Source organism: Pecten maximus, chromosome 14 (assembly GCF_902652985.1).
Source record: "Pecten maximus chromosome 14, xPecMax1.1, whole genome shotgun sequence".
Classification (NCBI taxonomy): Eukaryota; Metazoa; Mollusca; class Bivalvia; order Pectinida; family Pectinidae; genus Pecten; species Pecten maximus.
This window is the reverse complement of record NC_047028.1, coordinates 34,001,253-34,023,042: the sequence shown is the minus strand read 5'-3', so window position 1 is coordinate 34,023,042 and position 21,790 is coordinate 34,001,253. Positions and strand designations below refer to the sequence as shown.

At 41.2% G+C, this 21,790-nt stretch overlaps 2 protein-coding genes across 5 annotated transcripts in view; one reads left to right on the top strand and one right to left on the bottom strand.

Annotated features, from left to right (window-relative positions):
• Nucleotides 1–1,557: 1,557 nt before the first annotated feature.
• Nucleotides 1,558–3,190, bottom strand: LOC117342465. The gene has a single exon (XM_033904632.1). It carries the CDS (start codon nt 3,099–3,101, stop codon nt 2,703–2,705), a length of 399 nt encoding a protein of 132 aa, XP_033760523.1. The 5' UTR covers nt 3,102–3,190; the 3' UTR covers nt 1,558–2,702.
• A 4,266-nt stretch (nt 3,191–7,456) lies between these two features.
• LOC117342464 (replication factor C subunit 4-like) overlaps nt 7,457–21,790 on the top strand; it is a 37,146-nt gene continuing 22,812 nt past the window's right edge. For 3 of the 4 annotated variants that reach the window (XM_033904629.1, XM_033904628.1, XM_033904626.1), the window contains exon 1: nt 7,457–7,533. The gene's annotated coding sequence lies outside the window, so the exon portion shown is untranslated. Of the gene's footprint in view, nt 7,534–21,139; nt 21,170–21,790 lie in introns of all 4 variants that reach the window. The other variant, XM_033904627.1, reaches the window with a different exon arrangement.

Sequence of the window (21,790 nt, the reverse complement as noted above, 5' to 3'; positions counted from 1 at the left end):
TTGTCCGCTGGTCTACTATTTTGGTTATACAATTTACAGACATGATGTGTGGAAAGAAAATCTAAATATGTAAGATGATAAAATCACGACATTCACTGTCATTGCTTTCAATGTTTACAAAATAATATGGGGCTCTTTGAAGTTTCGCTCTATAAATGCATATACCAAGGCAGATTCTAGCCTAGTGATACTGGTGAGGTGAACCAGATGACGCGTTGGACCACGTGACCACCTAGCTCATTAAAATTTTTCAGCCAGCAGCATTATCCCCCTACTGGCCTAAAATAGATAAACAGCTTTGTAAGGCGAGGTGAAACCTGTGTCAGTCAACATTTATGAGGTCGGGCTAACAAAAAATGGAAAAATACCCTGTGTGTCCAAAACCCTTTAAAGGCTCCCGAACTAGAGGGTTGGGAGAGGGAGGGGGAACCAACAAATCACTAAAACGCTGCTGTGAATGAGGGACCAAAGCCCAAGGATTCCACCGAGGAAAAACATATTGGTTGAAACCTAACCCCGGAGGGCAGGTTGGAGGTCCCAAGGATTGGGAGTGACCCTAGAAAAGGTCAAATTGACCTGCCTGAGACTGGGGCTGGAACCCCTGCCCAAAGGATAAAGGGGAACCGCCACTCCCTCCGGGGCTGCAAACCCAGACATGTACGGACCCTGTCCGCAACTGCTAGGATTCTGGAATGCCAAACCACTCGCAGGCTGATTTGTGGAAAGCCTGGGGCGGGCGTCGGATGGACAACACCCGACTGACCGACAGACTCGCAGCCCTACGAATACACCGGGTTCCCAATCATCGATAAACCTGGAGCAGACACAGTGTGACTAGGATCAGGCAACGAATAATTTGGGGAGAGAACTGCAAACCAGAAGGATTGGAAGAGAGAACGTCTGGGCCTGGTCGTGCCAAACCAGGGTCCTGACAAGGACCTACCCCGATTCCAGAAGCAACTGGACCAGCGACTGGTGACTGGGACATCACTTTACCTAAAGGCAAGCTCTTAAAAGGCTTACGAGGATTCCCAGTCCATTCAGCCAAAGGGCGTGCCAACCCCATGCTAGGCTGACTCTCTAAAGAATAAGGCTGAGGCTGGGAGGAAGGGGCCGCCTGAGACTCACCTAATAAACCTGTAGACACAGGACAGGAGACAGAAATATGGTCCCTCGAAGGTACCTCCTTGGAGGGTTCTGAGGAACACCTTACGTTTACCCTTACCCCTAACCTTCTTAGAAACCCTGGGTTTCCTAGTAGGGTTAGAGGGTTTGGGTAACTCATCAAGAGATTCCTGAAGAGGGGCCAGCAAACAAACATCACATGGCGCCTCTTCATTACTGGACTGGCACTGTTGACGAGACTCATGAGGGTCCATATCACTGAAGAAGTGAGTGCACCCATGAGCAGAGCCACGCCGGAGACCAGAATGGGACATATCATATCTAAATAATACCTAAAGACAACAAAACTGATAACAATTTGTTTTTTAGAATAAAATTTAATAAATTGCTGAAAATTCAAATAATTACAATGTAAAAAAACACTGCAAGAATGAAAGAAACAGTTATGTTGCAAAACAATAGCAAAAACCACCTGTGAGTGGTATACCACACAATGAAAATCACAGGTGAGTTATATATACATGTAGGTCACCACGTGTAAATACACAGCAGTGACAAACAAGCCAAAACTTTTGTATGGGGATTTGTAGAAGAGGTCAAATAGACCACAAAAGGATACAAATTGAACCTGAAACACTTCAATTCAAACATTTTGTGCGTATGCGGACATATGGTTAATACGCTAGGCATACGCTGAATACGCTAGAGGTACGATATAGGTACGTTACTCGTAGGTCGAGTACGCTGGACATAAGTTGCCATACGTTGGCGGAAGGTGTATCATGAGTAATTAACGTACTTCTAAAGTATTTCTGACGTATCTGCAACGTATATAGACATCTTGGCATATGCCAGACGATGGAGTAACGTATTTAACATACAACTAGCGTATTATTGGCGTATGGCCAGTGTATTGTCAGTCTTTTGATAAAGTGTATATATAGGCTCCAATTTTTAGCTCATCTTCAGTTCTTCATGAACCTCCAACGACAGAGGATGGATGTAACACTTACCCAACTCCAGTATGATCTGATCAATTTTGCACTTCACCAGATCCAAGATAACAGAATCAGAAGAAGACGTGAAGTCTGGATGAGACCATGGATTAGCAGGCGACGACAGTTTGGCCTCCACGACCAGCTTATGGTGGAGCTCCTAAACGAGGACCAAAGATCCTTCAAGAACTTCATGCGGGTTCCACCCGAGATGTTCGGTGAGCTCCTAGCCTACAATGGGACTAAGTCCTGAGAGGTTGAACAGACCTTAAATGTTCGTGAGGCTGTCCTCAAAGGCTGTGTCTGGACTGGGCTGGGTTGGAGTGGGCTGCTCCCTCAGTACTGAGTGGTGATGTGGATGCTGGAAGGGTTGCTGTTGGTACTGCTCCATGTACTCCATGTACTGTGATCCCCACACTGATGATGCTGGAGGCGCGTGTCTCCACATGTGGGTAGGTGGCTGATATTGCTCGGAGGGTGATGATGAGGAGGAGCCGAACGAGCCGAAGGACGATGCTGAATAGGGGCGCAGTGGAGGTGGGTCAAGGTGGCTGGGTTTTTGGGTTGCTGGGATGGGGGAGCTCAAATGGCATCATCATCGTCCTCATCAATCAAGTCAGACAGTAACCTGTTGATGGTGGACCTTGCTTTCTTGTACTTGGCATCGGACATGGTCACCAGGTTGACTCTGACGTAGTTGGCAAACGCTATTCGGGCTGTGATGGGCTGCTGCTGAGCTTTGGAGAGGTCCTTGAGGATATTCAATTTGCCGGACTCAACAAGTCTATTCTGTAGGGACTCAAGGAGGGCGCTTTCCGGGTCCTGAGGCTGCTTGTGTGACAATGAACGGCTGGATAAGGGGGTGAGGGCGATCTCATTCAGGCCAATCTTCAGCTCAGCGCAGACCGTCTCTGCAGCATCAAGGTCTCCTCTGTGTTGTTGGATGGTTGCCTTCACCTGCAAAGGCAGGTAATAAATCATAAGCAAAGTGAATGCAACAATGAATGCAAATTAATGAGCTCCAGAAAAAGTAGAATAGTTGTGTACTTACACCCTGGAGGCTCATGACGTTGGCAAGTGACCGTCTTCAAGAAGCCGAACTTGGAGATGGTCCATTCCTCCCACTCAGTCAGGTCTGGGTCACCATCGTCGCTTTTCTCACGCACTGACGGAATCAGACCTTGAGGGTGTCGGCTGTCTTCTCCTTTAGCTGGGCCTCAGTAGAGTCAATATTTCTTGGTATGGTAAGTGTATGAAGTGGGGTTAACCACCACAGCTGGCGGGTGTTATTAGACTCAATACTTGGTGTATGGCAAGTGTATAAAGTGGGGTTAACCAGCACAGCAGGTGGAGGTCGGTAGAGTCAATACTTGTTGTATGGCAAGTGTATAAAGTGGGGTTAACCAGCACAGCAGGTGGAGGTCGGTAGAGTCAATACTTGATGTATGATAAGTGTGTGAAGTGGGGTTAACCAGCACAACAGGTGGAGGTCGGTAGAGTCAATACTTGTTGTATAGCAAGTGTGTGAAGTGGGGTTAACCAGCACAACAGGTGGAGGCCATTAGAATCAATACTTGGTGTATGGCAAGTGTATAAAGTGGGGTTAACCAGCACAGCAGGTGGAGGTCGGTAGAGTCAATACTTGTTGTATGGCAAGTGTATAAAGTGGGGTTAACCAGCTACAGCAGGTGGAGGTCGGTAGAGTCAATACTTGGTGTATGGCTAAGTGTATGAAGTGGGGTTAACCAGCACAGCAGGTGGAGGTCGGTAGAGTCAATACTTGGTGTATGGTAAGTGTATAAAGTGGGGTTAACCAGCTACAGCAGGTGGAGGTCGGTAGAGTCAATACTTGGTGTATGGCAAGTGTATAAAGTGGGGTTAACCACTACAGCAGGTGGAGGTCGGTAGAGTCAATACTTGGTGTATGGCAAGTGTATAAAGTGGGGTTAACCAGCACAGCAGGTGGAGGTCGGTAGAGTCAATACTTGGTGTATGGTAAGTGTATAAAGTGGGGTTAACCAGCACAGCAGGTGGAGGTCGGTAGAGTCAATACTTGGTGTATGGCAAGTGTATAAAGTGGGGTTAACCACCACAGCAGGTGGGGGTCAGTAGAGTCAATACTTGGTGTATGGTAAGTGTATAAAGTGGGGTTAACCAGCACAGCAGGTGGAGGTCGGTAGAGTCAATACTCGGTGTATGGTAAGTGTATAAAGTGGGGTTAACCAGCACAGCAGGTGGAGGTCGGTAGAGTCAATACTTGGTGTATGGTAAGTGTATAAAGTGGGGTTAACCAGCACAGCGGGTGGGGGTCAATAGACGCAATACTCTTTTTATGGTAAGTGTATAAAGTGGGGTTAACCAGCACAGCAGGTGGAGGTCGGTAGAGTCAATACTCGGTGTATGGTAAGTGTATAAAGTGGGGTTAACCAGCACAGCAGGTGGAGGTCGGTAGAGTCAACACTTGGTGTATGGTAAGTGTATAAAGTGGGGTTAACCAGCACAGCAGGTGGAGTCCATTACACTCAATAATAGGTGTATGGTAAGTGTATAAAGTGGGGTTAACCAGCACAGCAGGCGGAGGTCGGTAGAGTCAATACTTGGTGTATGGCAAGTGTATAAAGTGGGGTTAACCAGCACAGCTGGTGGAGGCCATTAGACGCAATACTTGTTGTATGGCAAGTGTATAAAGTGGGGTTAACCAGCACAGCAGGTGGAGGCCAGTAGAGTCAATACTTGGTGTATGGTAAGTGTATAAAGTGGGGTTAACCAGCACAGCAGGTGGAGGTCGGTAGAGTCAATACTTGTTGTATGGCAAGTGTGTGAAGTGGGGTTAACCAGCACAGCAGGTGGAGGTCGGTAGAGTCAATACTTGGTGTATGGCAAGTGTATAAAGTGGGGTTAACCAGCACAGCAGGTGGAGGTCAGGTAGAGTCAATACTTGATGTATGGTAAGTGTGTGAAGTGGGGTTAACCAGCACAGCAGGTGGAGGTCGGTAGAGTCAATACTTGGTGTATGGCAAGTGTATAAAGTGGGGTTAACCAGCACAGCAGGTGGAGGTCGGTAGAGTCAATACTTGATGTATGATAAGTGTGTGAAGTGGGGTTAACCAGCACAACAGGTGGAGGTCGGTAAAGTCAATACTTGGTGTATGGTAAGTGTATAAAGTGGGGTTAACCAGCACAGCAGGTGGAGGTCGGTAGAGTCAATACTTGATGTATGGTAAGTGTATAAAGTGGGGTTAACCACCACAGCAGGTGGGGGTCAGTAGAGTCAATACTTGGTGTATGGTAAGTGTATAAAGTGGGGTTAACCAGCACAGCAGGTGGAGGTCGGTAGAGTCAATACTCGGTGTATGGTAAGTGTATAAAGTGGGGTTAACCAGCACAGCAGGTGGAGGTCGGTAGAGTCAATACTTGGTGTATGGTAAGTGTATAAAGTGGGGTTAACCAGCACAGCAGGCGGAGGTCGGTAGAGTCAATATTTGGTGTATGGCAAGTGTATAAAGTGGGGTTAACCAGCACAGCAGGCGGAGGTCGGTAGAGTCAATACTTGGTGTATGGTAAGTGTATAAAGTGGGGTTAACCAGCACAGCAAGTGGAGGTCGGTAGAGTCAATACTTGGGTGTGTTGTACGTGTATAAAGTGGGGTTAACCACCACAGCTGGTGGGGGTCATTAGACGCAATACTTGTTGTATGGTAAGTGTATAAATCGGGGTTAACCACCACGGCTGGTGGAGGTCATTGTACTCAATACTTGGTGTACGGTACATATATGTAAGTGTATGAAGAGGTTTTAACCACCAAAGCTGTTTGAGATCAGTGGCCACTACAAAATATATGTTCTTGGCTAAAGGCTGTGTACAAAAGGGACAGTTTCAATTTTCCGAGATGGCTTCTTATTGCGATTGTATTTTGTAGTATTGCAATAGTTGTTCTCCCTATAACAAGATTAATACTATTACTATTATGCACAACTTATACAATCGTTACTTGTTTGTTGTGTACAACAACACTCTGAGCACACTTAACAACACAGCAGCTTAGTGAGATTTAGCCGTTTCCTGGTATCATATATCCTATTTACAAATTCTAGTGGTGAAATTGTTTACACGTTGCTTTCCCCCCTCCCCCCCTTCTTTCTTTTACATTGTTTACATTGTCATGATAAACTAATTTAGTATCATTGATGCATTTAAATACCTAAGTCTTCTTCCATACTTTCAATACCGACTGCATTATCTTATTTTTGTTCCTTAAAATGTTCTACACCAATCTGTCATTGAACATATGGAGTGTTCCGATTTCTTACATCAATAAATAAATAAATTGCATTGATAAAACATTGTAAAAATCAGAAATAATATACATACTAGACTCATAAGAAACGCCACCATGCAGTAAGGCTTGCAGTTATACAAATATAAAGTATCTGGAGATATTGGAGTCAAGCATCCAGTTAAACATTTTCACAGAGAAATACAAGTATTTAACTTGCAAGTGATAATCAAAGGTTTCGATACAGTCATAGGAATTTCAAATCTACATCTTTGGATCAGCAACACATAGTGTATAACAAAGTACTACATTTTGAAAACTGATATCTTCTTCAATTGCAATAATAATAAAAAAACAAATCATTTGTGTAGCCCAAGAATTGTTTCTTATCATGTTATGTGTAGCTAAAACGATCGTATACATGTATATAAACGACAAATATTGAACATGATGTCCAGACATTCGCAATTAATAACGCACGCCCTTTCAGGCCGTCCTGTATATATACATACTTAAAATCTAGTTTATGGTCAAACGTATTTCTTCAAAACATAAAGCTTTTTTATGAAGTCCGAATTCTCTTAGGATTTTGCTCAAGGGAAATACATTTTTAGTATAAAATAATAATTATTCTTCAGAACTCATACTATATACATACATATACAAATTTATTTTAGTTCTGTTCGCGCAGTTCGTTGATGTGAAAAAAAATGCAATATTTGTGTAATTATGCATGATTTAGGTCATCATGTGATAAAAAAACAAACAGTTGTAAGAAACGATCCGATCCTGCCCGATTCTGCCCAATCCTGTAAGTCGTCTATCCCATATACTGTAGGACGGATCGCACAGAATATAGGTCGCGCAGGTATTTCCCGTTATGCAAACCACAAGATTTGTCCATTTTTTGACTGCAAACACACATTTGTAACAAAGATAATCGGTCATTTTGCCTTTAACATTATAAACAACATTGTACGTCAATCATTATCTTCCTCATGAATATGCATACCGGATTTGCTGGTTAACCCGCTGTAGTGGTTAACGAAAATCACCTACCGTGATTCGGGTAATGTCAAACAACGGATTATCTCGGGGAATGGCAGGAAAATCTTCTCTTGACAACGTTACAAAGAGGTGAGCCCTGTTTTTCGCCTTCATGGTATATAAGATAATCAACTGACAACCACCCGTAATGTTTTAATTCCTGGACTTGTACTATTGTTATCGGAGGCCGGAGGGTCGTAGGCCTATCGAATTTGTACATTTGTATCAACCGGGCACTTCAGATTTCCATAAAATTAGCCTTGGGTATGTCGATTAAGTTTACATAAGACACCTGCTGTATCATAATCATTTAACTTTAAATGTTCCAAACTATACACTATATTTATGAAAGCCCCCTCCTCCGCTATAGTGCAGTGTTACCGGTAGGCCTACTGTCTAAGAGTTTGCAGCATGGAACTTGACATTCATCCTCATTTACAAGAATGTAAGAAATTCTCTCATGCACTGCTTATGTATGAGCCAAGAGCTTGTGTATGGCATAGTCATAGCTATGCATTAAAACAGTTACTGTGAAATAACATGTAAAACTCAGTTATATAATTGACTTTGATGCCAAAGACTTCATACATACATCGTAGTCATATTGTATAGCTGTACTGGATTAGGCTAATTTGTCAGGAAGTTTTGAGAATCTTCCTGTGGAATAAGAAGTTAAAAAGCATATATTTGTAGATGGACGATGTCTGGTGTATGTTCCATGTCAGGATCAGAGTAAATTCGGGCTAGTATATATTCTACAATTGTATATATTTTACTTAGCTGTTAGAACATACACTTTGATCTTTGTCTCCATTCAATAAAGCCGGAATTACCATGCGAGAGATCCGGTTTTGATTCGCATAGTACTCATCAGGAATGTTTTTTTTTCGTTTTCATTCTCACATTAATGTATGGTATGTTTGCTGGGTTCATCGCCCCATGAACAGCAAGGGTTATTTTGAGGTGGAGTCTCCTTGTAGTAGTTGGTGACTACCTCACTCAACAACATATATCTGGATCGAGGCCTGTCGCATGGCATCCAGAGCAATTAAGATACCATGACAACAAAGATCGCTCTGTTTCTCAGCTTTCTGAGAAACATAAACCAGCAATGGGTAAGGGAATCACAACCACAACCTCGCATCTTCACCCAATCAACTGAGCTATCTTGACCCTTTCTTTATGTATAGATATTGCCATGTAGTTATTATTGTAGAAATGAGACCTCGGAGGCTCCATAAATATAATTGTTATACGGCAACAATTTAAGTCTACACCTGTAAATATAACTTACAAGCCTAAAAAAATAATACACATGTTTCCGCTTACATGTCAGAAAAAAAATGTCTTTTTCTCCAACACGCTAACCATATGAAATGTTCTAGCCAACTTCGGGCATACTACCGTAATATGCTAACCCTATAGGAAATTTTCGTTGCCAGATGCCGGCATACTACCGTAACATGCTAACTATAGGAAATGTTTGTTGCCAGATGCCGACATACTACCATATACGCAGTCAAAATGAGGTACAATCCTTGAATATCAAATTTGTTCATGACATAATATAATGATTTACCCTGAATCTGAATTCATGTCTCATTTATCAGATCCCACCTATATACTTTACAACATTAATTGTAACTTTCTAGAATTTCCTGTGAGGATATATTCGATCACACATAGTCTATGCGGATCTGGAATCCGGAAATGGACATTTTTTGCAGGATTTTTTTTCCTCTCTTCTGATTTTAGACAATTGTTTTCTAAGAAAAAACATAACTAAAAAAAGAAAGATCTATACTTAATTTCTTTTTTTCTTTTTTTTTTTCAATGAAACTTATACATGAATTTGATTTAAAAAGAAGAGCCTTCAATTTCTATATTTAGATTATTAAAAAAAAAAGATCATTGATTAAATATATGGAATTATTGGAAGTTAAATTCAATTGAACTAATGTTTTTGAATATGCATACATTTTATTTAGTTCAAAATTGATGTTTTATCAGTATATATATACATTTGAACACAATTCATCTCAGGATTTTTATTTGACTCTAAGTATTTTACAACTGAGAGTCACTGACTCCTGAGATTTTGATCCTACTTTTATTTACTGTTCAGTAGTTTCATTCACTATTCAGTACAAGTTATAATAACTCAGCTGCATTTACTTGTTATCAAATTGAATACTATTAATCAATTATTTTTTTTTTTTTTTGTTGATGAATGCAATATGTTTAGTAAAAGTGTTATTGCGCACAATCTCCAGTTTGAGGAAAGTCCTCAAACTGGAGATCTCCAGTTTGCCAACATTTGATCCTTGACAGGTATGCATAGAGTACCCTAGCTAGTTCTTTCTGACAAATCAGTACATTAGACCTAGCTTTTACTTCAAGCTGCTCTGTCTGATCGAGTTGTAGGTTCTTGAAATTATGAAGTTCAGCACATGTTCAAATGATGACCACAACAGAAATAAGATGGCTTTTCTTGCACATGACTGACAGGTTTCACTGCATGTGTATATAATTTTTGACAAATTAATTAAGTTTAAATTTAGGATTTAAAAATCTGGAGCCTCCATGTCATAGGAAAGTTAATTGGAATTGTTTATGGAGACTTTTCGTAATCGCAGTAAATTTTGGGATGGTTGTATGTATCAGCAATAGAAGTTCTTTACTTGAAAAATAAAAAATAAAGTGAAAGAGCAAAATTTTAGGGCGACACTATTTATGACAACTTGTAGGTAGTCTCAAGCCATTGTCTTCATATTAATATAACCATTGTGTGCACAGCTTTCACAAATATGCATAATTATCTTCTGTTTAAGATAGCGTTTTAACAAAATTTCTCTTTGCATTAAATTCATGTGATAAAAAAATCATAATGATTAAGAAACCAATTACAAACCACTTGTCATTTTTGCAGGCATGTTGAAAGTTATCACATGCTTTACTATGGAATGAAATTTCTTATTATTAGCTCACCTGCCCGAAGGGCAAGTGAGCTTATGCCATGGTGCGGCGTCCGTCGTCCGTCCGTCCGTCCGGCCGTCCGGCGTCAACTTTTTCATTCAAACAACTTCTTCTCAATAACCAAGAGGCCCAGGGACTTGATATTGGACCTGTAGCATGCTGGGGTGAAGGGCTACAAAGTTTGTTCAAATAAATGACCTTGACCTTCATTCAAGGTCACATGGGTCAAATAGGCTATAATCTTCAAACGACTTCTTCTCAATAACCAAGAGGCCCAGGGACTTGATATTGGACCTGTAGCATGCTGGGGTGAAGGGCTACAAAGTTTGTTCAAATAAATGACCTTGACCTTCATTCAAGGTCACATGGATCAAATAGGCTATAATCTTCAAACGACTTCTTCTCAATAACCAAGAGGCCCAGGGACTTGATATTGGGCCTGTAGCATGCTGGGGTGAAGGGCTACAAAGTTTGTTCAAATCAATGATCTTGACCTTCATTCAAGGTCACATGGGTCAAATAGGCTATAATCCTCAAACGACTTCTTCTCAATAACCAAGAGGCCCAGGGACTTGATATTGGGCCTGTAGCATGCTGGGGTGAAGGGCTACAAAGTTTGTTCAAATAAATGGCCTTGACCTTCATTCAAGGTCACATGGATCAAATAGGCTATAATCTTCAAACGACTTCTTCTCAATAACCAAGAGGCCCAGGGACTTGATATTAGGCTATAATCTTCAAACGACTTCTTCTCAATAACCAAGAGGCCCAGGGACTTGATATTGGGCCTGTAGCATGCTGGGGTGAAGGGCTACAAAGTTTGTTCAAATAAATGATCTTGACCTTCATTCAAGGTCACATGGGTCAAATAGGCTATAATCCTCAAACGACTTCTTCTCAATAACCAAGAGGCCCAGGGACTTGATATTGGACCTGTAGCATGCTGGGGTGAAGGGCTACAAAGTTGTTTCAAATAAATGATCTTGACCTTCATTCAAGGTCACATGGGTCAAATAGGCTATAATCCTCAAACGACTTCTTCTCAATAACCAAGAGGCCCAGGGACTTGATATTGGGCCTGTAGCATGCTGGGGTGAAGGGCTACAAAGTTTGTTCAAAGAAATGACCTTGACCTACATTCAAGGTCACATGGGTCAAATAGGCTATAATCTTCAAACGACTTCTTCTCAATAACCAAGAGGCACAGGGACTTGATATTGGGCCTGTAGCATGCTGGGGTGAAGGGCTACAAAGTTTGTTCAAAGAAATGATCTTGACCTTCATTCAAGGTCACATGGGTCAAATAGGCTATAATCCTCAAACGACTTTTCTCAATAACCAAGAGGCCCAGGGACTTGATATTGGGCATGTAGCATGCTGGGGTGAAGCGCTGCAAAATTTGTTCAAAGAAATGACCTTGACCTACATTCAAGGTCACATGGGTCAAATAGGCTATAATCTTCCAACGACTTCTTCTCAATAACCAAAAGGCCCAGGGACTGGATATTGGTCCTGTAGCATGCTTGGGTGAAGGGCTACAAAGTTTGTTCAAATAAATGACCTTGACCTTCATTCAAGGTCACATAGGTCAAATTGGGTATAATCTTCAAACGACTTCTCAATAACCAAGAGGCCCAGGGACTTGATATTGGGCCTGTAGCATGCTGGGGTGAAGGGCTACAAAGTTTGTTCAAATAAATGACCTTGACCTACATTCAAGGTCACATGGGTCAAATAGGCTATAATCTTCAAACGACTTCTCAATAACCAAGAGGCCCAGGGACTTGATATTGGGCCTGTAGCATGCTGGGGTGAAGGGCTACCAAGTTTGTTCAAATAAATGACCTTGACCTTCATTCAAGGTCACATGGATCAAATAGGCTATAATCTTCAAACAACTTCTCAATAACCAAGAGACCCAGGGACTTGATATTGGGCCTGTCGCATTTTGGGGTGAAGGGCTTGCAAATTAATTCAAATAAATGAACTTGAACTTCATCCAAGGTCACATGGGTCAAATAGGCTATAATCTTCAAACAACTTCTCAATAACCAAGAGGCCCAGGGACTTGATATTGGGCCTGTAGCATGCTGGGGTGAAGGGCTACAAAGTTTGTTCAAATAAATGACCTTGACCTTCATTCAAGGTCACATGGGTCAAATAGGCTATAGTCTTCAAACGACTTCTTCTCAATAACCAAGAGGCCCAGGGACTTGATATTGGGCCTGTAGCATGCTGGGGTGAAGGGCTACAAAGTTTGTTCAAATAAATGACCTTGACCTACATTCAAGGTCACATGGGTCAAATAGGCTATAATCTTCAAACGACTTCTCAATAACCAAGAGGCCCAGGGACTTGATATTGGGCCTGTAGCATGCTGGGGTGAAGGGCTACCAAGTTTGTTCAAATAAATGACCTTGACCTTCATTCAAGGTCACATGGATCAAATAGGCTATAATCTTCAAACAACTTCTCAATAACCAAGAGACCCAGGGACTTGATATTGGGCCTGTCGCATTTTGGGGTGAAGGGCTTGCAAATTAATTCAAATAAATGAACTTGAACTTCATCCAAGGTCACATGGGTCAAATAGGCTATAATCTTCAAACAACTTCTCAATAACCAAGAGGCCCAGGGACTTGATATTGGGCCTGTAGCATGCTGGGGTGAAGGGCTACAAAGTTTGTTCAAATAAATGACCTTGACCTTCATTCAAGGTCACATGGGTCAAATAGGCTATAGTCTTCAAACGACTTCTTCTCAATAACCAAGAGGCCCAGGGACTTGATATTGGGCCTGTAGCATGCTGGGGTGAAGGGCTACAAAGTTTGTTCAAATAAATGGCCTTGACCTTCATTCAAGGTCACATGGATCAAATAGGCTATAATCTTCAAACGACTTCTTCTCAATAACCAAGAGGCCCAGGGACTTGATATTAGGCTATAATCTTCAAAAGACTTCTTCTCAATAACCAAGAGGCCCAGGGACTTGATATTGGGCCTGTAGCATGCTGGGGTAAAGGGCTACAAAGTTTGTTCAAATAAATGATCTTGACCTTCATTCAAGGTCACATAGGTCAAATTGGGTATAATCTTCAAACGACTTCTTCTCAATAACCAAGAGGCCCAGGGACTTGATATTAGGCTATAATCTTCAAAAGACTTCTTCTCAATAACCAAGAGGCCCAGGGACTTGATATTGGGCCTGTAGCATGCTGGGGTGAAGGGCTACAAAGTTTGTTCAAATAAATGACCTTGACCTACATTCAAGGTCACATGGGTCAAATAGGCTATAATCTTCAAACGACTTCTCAATAACCAAGAGGCCCAGGGACTTGATATTGGGCCTGTAGCATGCTGGGGTGAAGGGCTACCAAGTTTGTTCAAATAAATGACCTTGACCTTCATTCAAGGTCACATGGATCAAATAGGCTATAATCTTCAAACAACTTCTCAATAACCAAGAGACCCAGGGACTTGATATTGGGCCTGTCGCATTTTGGGGTGAAGGGCTTGCAAATTAATTCAAATAAATGAACTTGAACTTCATCCAAGGTCACATGGGTCAAGTAGGCTATAACCTTCAAACAACTTCTCAATAACCAAGAGGCCCAGGGACTTGATATTGGGCCTGTAGCATGCTGGGGTGAAGGGCTACAAAGTTTGTTCAAATAAATGACCTTGACCTTCATTCAAGGTCACATGGGTCAAATAGGCTATAATCTTCCAACGACTTCTTCTCAATAACCAAAAGGCCCAGGGACTGGATATTGGTCCTGTAGCATGCTTGGGTGAAGGGCTACAAAGTTTGTTCAAATAAATGACCTTGACCTTCATTCAAGGTCACATAGGTCAAATTGGCTATAATCTTCAAACGACTTCTCAATAACCAAGAGGCCCAGGGACTTGATATTGGGCCTGTAGCATGCTGGGGTGAAGGGCTACAAAGTTTGTTCAAATAAATGACCTTGACCTACATTCAAGGTCACATGGGTCAAATAAGCTATAATCTTCAAACGACTTCTCAATAACAAGAGGCCCAGGGACTTGATATTGGGCCTGTAGCATGCTGGGGTGAAGGGCTACCAAGTTTGTTCAAATAAATGATCTTGACCTTCATTCAAGGTCACATGGGTCAAATAGGCTATAATCTTCAAACAACTTCTCAATAACCAAGAGACCCAGGGACTTGATATTGGGCCTGTCGCATTTTGGGGTGAAGGGCTTGCAAATTAATTCAAATAAATGAACTTGAACTTCATCCAAGGTCACATGGGTCAAATAGGCTATAATCTTCAAACAACTTCTCAATAACCAAGAGGCCCAGGGACTTGATATTGGGCCTGTAGCATGCTGGGGTGAAGGGCTACAAAGTTTGTTCAAATAAATGACCTTGACCTTCATTCAAGGTCACATGGGTCAAATAGGCTATAGTCTTCAAACGACTTCTTCTCAATAACCAAGAGGCCCAGGGACTTGATATTGGGCCTGTAGCATGCTGGGGTGAAGGGCTACAAAGTTTGTTCAAATAAATGGCCTTGACCTTCATTCAAGGTCACATGGATCAAATAGGCTATAATCTTCAAACGACTTCTTCTCAATAACCAAGAGGCCCAGGGACTTGATATTAGGCTATAATCTTCAAAAGACTTCTTCTCAATAACCAAGAGGCCCAGGGACTTGATATTGGGCCTGTAGCATGCTGGGGTGAAGGGCTACAAAGTTTTTTCAAAGAAATGACCTTGACCTTCATTCAAGGTCACATGGGTCAAATAGGCTATAATCCTCAAACGACTTCTTCTCAATAACCAAGAGGCCCAGGGACTTGATATTGGACCTGTAGCATGCTGGGGTGAAGGGCTACAAAGTTTTTTCAAAGAAATGACCTTGACCTACATTCAAGGTCACATGGGTCAAATAGGCTATAATCTTCAAACGACTTCTTCTCAATAACCAAGAGGCCCAGGGACTTGATATAGGGCCTGTAGCATGCTGGGGTGAAGGGCTACAAAGTTTGTTCAAAGAAATGACCTTGACCTACATTCAAGGTCACATGGGTCAAATAGGCTATAATCCTCAAACGACTTTTCTCAATAACCAAGAGGCCCAGGGACTTGATATTGGGCATGTAGCATGCTGGGGTGAAGCGCTACAAAATTTGTTCAAAGAAATGACCTTGACCTACATTCAAGGTCACATGGGTCAAATAGGCTATAATCTTCCAACGACTTCTTCTCAATAACCAAAACGCCCAGGGACTGGATATTGGTCCTGTAGCATGCTTGGGTGAAGGGCTACAAAGTTTGTTAAAATAAATGACCTTGACCTTCATTCAAGGTCACATGGGTCAAATAGGCTATAATCTTCAAACGACTTCTCAATAACCAAGAGGCCCAGGGACTTGATATTGGGCCTGTAGCATGCTGGGGTGAAGGGCTACCAAGTTTGTTCAAATAAATGACCTTGACCTTCATTCAAGGTCACATGGGTCAAATAGGCTATAATCTTCAAACAACTTCTCAATAACCAAGAGACCCAGGGACTTGATATTGGGCCTGTCGCATTTTGGGGTGAAGGGCTTGCAAATTAATTCAAATAAATGAACTTGAACTTCATCCAAGGTCACATGGGTCAAATAGGCTATAATCTTCAAAACAACTTCTCAATAACCAAGAGGCCCAGGGACTTGATATTGGGCCTGTAGCATGCTGGGGTGAAGGGCTACAAAGTTTGTTCAAATAAATGACCTTGACCTTCATTCAAGGTCACATGGGTCAAATAGGCTATAGTCTTCAAACGACTTCTTCTCAATAACCAAGAGGCCCAGGGACTTGATATTGGGCCTGTAGCATGCTGGAGTGAAGGGCTACAAAGTTTGTTCAAATAAATGATCTTGACCTTCATTCAAGGTCACATGGGTCAAATAGGCTATAATCCTCAAACGACTTCTTCTCAATAACCAAGAGACCCAGGGACTTGATATTGGACCTGTAGCATGCTGGGGTGAAGGGCTACAAAGATTTTTTCAAAGAAATGACCTTGACCTTCATTCAAGGTCACATAGGTCAAATTGGCTATAATCTTCAAACGACTTCTCAATAACCAAGAGGCCCAGGGACTTGATATTGGGCCTGTAGCATGCTGGGGTGAAGGGCTACAAAGTTTGTTCAAATAAATGACCTTGACCTACATTCAAGGTCACATGGGTCAAATAGGCTATAATCTTCAAACGACTTCTCAATAACCAAGAGGCCCAGGGACTTGATATTGGGCCTGTAGCATGCTGGGGTGAAGGGCTACCAAGTTTGTTCAAATAAATGACCTTGACCTTCATTCAAGGTCACATGGGTCAAATAGGCTATAATCTTCAAACAACTTCTCAATAACCAAGAGACCCAGGGACTTGATATTGGGCCTGTCGCATTTTGGGGTGAAGGGCTTCCAAATTAATTCAAATAAATGAACTTGAACTTCATCCAAGGTCACATGGGTCAAATAGGCTATAATCTTCAAACAACTTCTCAATAACCAAGAGGCCCAGGGACTTGATATTGGGCCTGTAGCATGCTGGGGTGAAGGGCTACAAAGTTTGTTCAAATAAATGACCTTGACCTTCATTCAAGGTCACATGGGTCAAATAGGCTATAATCTTCAAACGACTTCTTCTCAATAACCAAGAGGCCCAGGGACTTGATATTGGGCCTGTAGCATGCTGGGGTGAAGGGCTACAAACTTGGTTCAAATAAATGACCTTGGCCTTCATTCAAGGTCACATGGGTCAAATAGGCTATAATCTTCAAACGACTTATTCTCAAACACCAAGAGGCTCAGGTACTTGAGGTTGGGCCTGTCTGTAGCATGCTAGGGTGTAGGGCTACCAAGTTTGTTCAACTGAATGACATTGACCTACATTCAAGGTCACAGGGGTGAAATATTTTTAAATCTTGCCGTAGCCAAGAGTCACCAAGACCTGATATTAGGCCAATAGTATGCTGGAATGAAGGACTAGAATATTTATTGACATGAATAAACCAAGCTTACTCTGATATTTGAATAAATTGGTTATCAGCATAGTATCCGTAGAAATGACCTCAATCAACTGCAAATTTGCTGTAGAGCCAGGTGAGCGATACAGGCCCATTGGGCCTCTTGTATTAGTTATAAACTTCGAGTGGAGCGAGATTTCAAATTCGTTTAATTTATAGTTGATACATTGTCTCTTTAAAATGCAGTGTAAGATAGAAATTACTTTAGCAGAAAAAGCGTATACATTTTAATGCAATAAAGCAATAACACTTAACCCTTAACTTGTTTTCATTCAACATTTCAAGTGTTAAGGAAGTTAATTAAGAAAAAGTTCATTATCGTCTATATATGGTATTATGTCCAACTGCCAATCACACAAAATGAATTACCGGCTTTGTGAGAAGGAATTTTAAATAACAACAAAATTAACAAAAAATATCTTTAAAAAAGATAAATAGTTTTAATGCTGGTGGTTATAATGTAATACTGCTGGTGAAATAAATCAATGAACTAATGCGTTTCAGCACGTATAACAAAATTAGATCAGTTTGAATCATTTTTAGCTCACCTGCCCGAAGGGCAAGTGAGCTTATGCCATGGTGCGGCGTCCGTCGTCCGTCCGTCTGTCCGGCCGTCCGTCCGTCCGGCCGTCCGGCGTCAACTTTTTCATTTAAACAACTTCTTCTCAATAACCAAGAGGCCCAGGAACTTCATATTGGGCCTGTAGCATACTGGGGTGAAGAGCTTCCAAGTTTGTTCAAATAAATGACGTTGACCTTCATTCAAGGTCACATGGGTCAAATAGGCTATAATCTTCAAACGACTTCTTCTCAATAACCAAGAGGCCCAGGGACTTGATATTGGGCCTGTAGCATGCTGTGATGAAGGGCTACCATGTTTTCTCAAATAAATGACCTTGACCTTCATTCAAGGTCACATGGGTCAAATAGGCTATAATCTTCAAACGACTTCTTCTCAATAACCAAGAGGCCCAGGGACTTGATATTGGGCCTGTAGCATGCTGGGATGAAGGGCTACCAAGTTTGTTCAAATAAATGACGTTGACCTTCATTCAAGGTCACATGGGTCAAATAGGCTATAATCTTCAAACGACTTCTTCTCAATAACCAAGAGGCCCAGGGACTTGATATTGGGCCTGTAGCATGCTGTGATGAAGGGCTACCATGTTTTCTCAAATAAATGACCTTGACCTTCATTCAAGGTCACATGGGTCAAATAGGCTATAATCTTCAAACGACTTCTTCTCAATAACCAAGAGGCCCAGGGACTTGATATTGGGGCTGTAGCATGCTGGGATGAAGGGCTACTAAGATTGTTAAAATAAATGACTGTGACCTTCATTCAAGGTCACATGGGTCAAATAGGCTATAATCTTCAAACAACTTCTTCTCAATAACCAAGAGGCCAAGGGACTTGATATTGAGCCTGTGGCTTGCTGGGGTGAAGGACTACCAAGTTTGTTCAAATAAATGACCTTGACATTCATTCAAGGTCACATTGGTCAAATAGGCTATAATCTTCAAACAACTTCTTCTCAATAACCAAGAGGCCCAAGAACTTGATATTGGGCCTGTAGCATGCTGGGATGAAGGGCTACCAAGTTTGTTCAAATAAATGACGTTGACCTTCATTCAAGGTCACATGGGTCAAATAGGCTATAATCTTCAAACGACTTCTTCTCAATAACAAAGAGACCCAGGGACTTGATATTGGGCCTGTAGCATGCTGGGGTGAAGGGCAACAAAGTTTGTTCAAATAAATGACCTTGACCTTCATTCAAGGTCGAATGGGTCAAATAGGCTATACTCTTCAAACAACTTCTTCTCAATAACCAAGAGGCCAAGGGACTTGATATTGGGCCTGTAGCATGCTAGGGTAAAGGGCTACAAAGTTTGTTCAAATAAATGACGTTGACCTTCATTCAAGGTCACATTGGTCAAATAGGCTATAATCTTCAAACGTCTTCTTCTCAATAACCAAGAGGCCCAGGGACTTGATATTGGACCTGTAGCATGCTTGGGTGAAGGGCTACAAATTTTGTTCAAATAAATGACCTTGACCTTCATTCAAGGTCACATTGGTCAAATAGGCTATACTCTTCAAACGACTTCTTCTCAATAACCAAGAGGCCAAGGGACTTGATATTGGGCCTGTAGCATGCTAGGATGAACGGCTACAAAGTTTGTTCAAATAAATGACCTTGACCTTCATTCAAGGTCGAATGGGTCAAATAGGCTATATTCTTCAAACAACTTCTTCTCAATAACCAAGAGGCCAAGGGACTTGATATTGGGCCTGTAGCATGCTAGGGTAAAGGGCTACAAAGTTTGTTCAAATAAATGACGTTGACCTTCATTCAAGGTCACATTGGTCAAATAGGCTATAATCTTCAAATGTCTTCTACTCAATAACCAAGAGGCCTAGGGACTTGATATTGGACCTGTAGCATGCTTGGGTGAAGGGCTACAAAGTTTGTTCAAATAAATGACCTTGACCTTCATTCAAGGTCACATTGGTCAAATAGGCTATACTCTTCAAACAACTTCTTCTCAATAACCAAGAGGCCAAGGGACTTGATATTGGGCCTGTAGCATGCTAGGATGAAGGGCTACAAAGTTTGTTCAAATAAATGACCTTGACCTTCATTCAAGGTCACATGGGTCAAATGGGCTATATTCTTCAAACAACTTCTTCTCAATAACCAAGAGGCCCAGGGACTTGGTATTGGGTCTGTAGCATGCTTGGGTGAAGGGCTACCAAGTTTGTTCAAATAAAGACCTTGACCTTCATTCAAGGTCATATTGGTCAAATAGGCTATATTCTTCAAATGACTTCTTCTTAATAACCAAAAGGCCCAGGGACTTGATATTGGGTCTGTAGCATGCTGGGGTGAAGGGCTACAAAGTTTGTTCAAATTAATGACCCTTGACCTACATTTAAGGTCACAGGGGTGAAATCGGCTTAAATCTGTAAACAATAATTTTGCGATAGCCAAGAGCCTCGTAGACCAGATATTAGGCCAATAAAATGCTGGAATGAAGGACTAGAAAATTTATTAATATGAATAAACCTAGCTTACTATGATAATCAGCATAGTATCTGTAGAAATGACCTCAATCAACTTCAAAGTTGCTGTAGAGCCAGGTGAGCGATACAGGCCCATTGGGCCTCTTGTTGGTGATAATAAGACTGCATTTGAATCAGGAATATGATTTTATTGATGTGTCATTTGGAAAGATACATCCACTTATTTAGCTTGCATTCAATCTTAACTTTGTTTCGTTTTTAACTGCATATCTGCATTTTGCATTGACCGCTACATTGACCAATCACATACTTCATCTTGACCAGCAACGCCACCTGTCGCGTCATATTCGGGGCCAAAACAAAATTAGACGGCTATGCCAAAAAACAAATTCCTTGTGTAGGGAAATGTGAACAAAAATTGGTTAAACAAAAAAAACTGTGTAAGACTTTTTTTTTTTATATATATATACATTTATATGTTGGAGAAAAAAGCAACAAAAAAAAATTATTATTTGCCAGTTGGTCTGCTTGTCAAAATTTGAAAATATTTGTAAACATATCCATATATATAGGTGGATATTGTAGATACAGCCGTGTGATGTACATGTATATGTATGTATGATTTTGACTGCATGTGTGCTTGACAGGAACATGGCAGAGGAAAGCAAACAGACTGAGTAAGTCTATCAAGGTTTTTGACATTGCATTTACTTTCACCATATTCCTTAGACATATACATATATAGTGAAACCTGACGACTTTACAAACAATGGCCATTGTATTTATCCAGTAATAAATTAACCAATCCTTCACATGTCTATTGTAGCGCAGTGGAAATTTTAGTTTTTCATTGTAAACCTACACCCTACTTTGGGTAAATGTCCCCATCCCCACCTTGGCTTATTTATATTATGGGATGAATAATAAACAGTTAACTAATAAGATGTCTTGTGGTATATATGTAAAAAAAAAAAAGCAGTAATTATGAAAAATATCTTAAAACTCCATTTATTTACCACAAATGAGGCCACATTCTTCTCATAATTTATTATTAATTATTGTCAGGTTTCACTTGAATCTTCACCATAATGTTACCCACAACATGAACCTACTCTTACCTGCAAAATTAAATTTGCATCATTAACTTTTATATTAAAGCCTTTATTCCTTAGCCTTGTACTTATTTACGCTTTACCTTATATAGTACTTAGCGTACCTTTTGTAGTTGAATTAAGTACAAATTCCATAACAATATTTTTATTCTGCCTGTGGACTCATCATTTCATTTTTCACTTCAA

Bases quoted from the DNA above. Each gene is read 5' to 3' on its own strand.
- LOC117342465 (XM_033904632.1), bottom strand. From the start codon at position 3,101: ATGATTTATTACCTGCCTTTGCAGGTGAAGGCAACCATCCAACAACAC.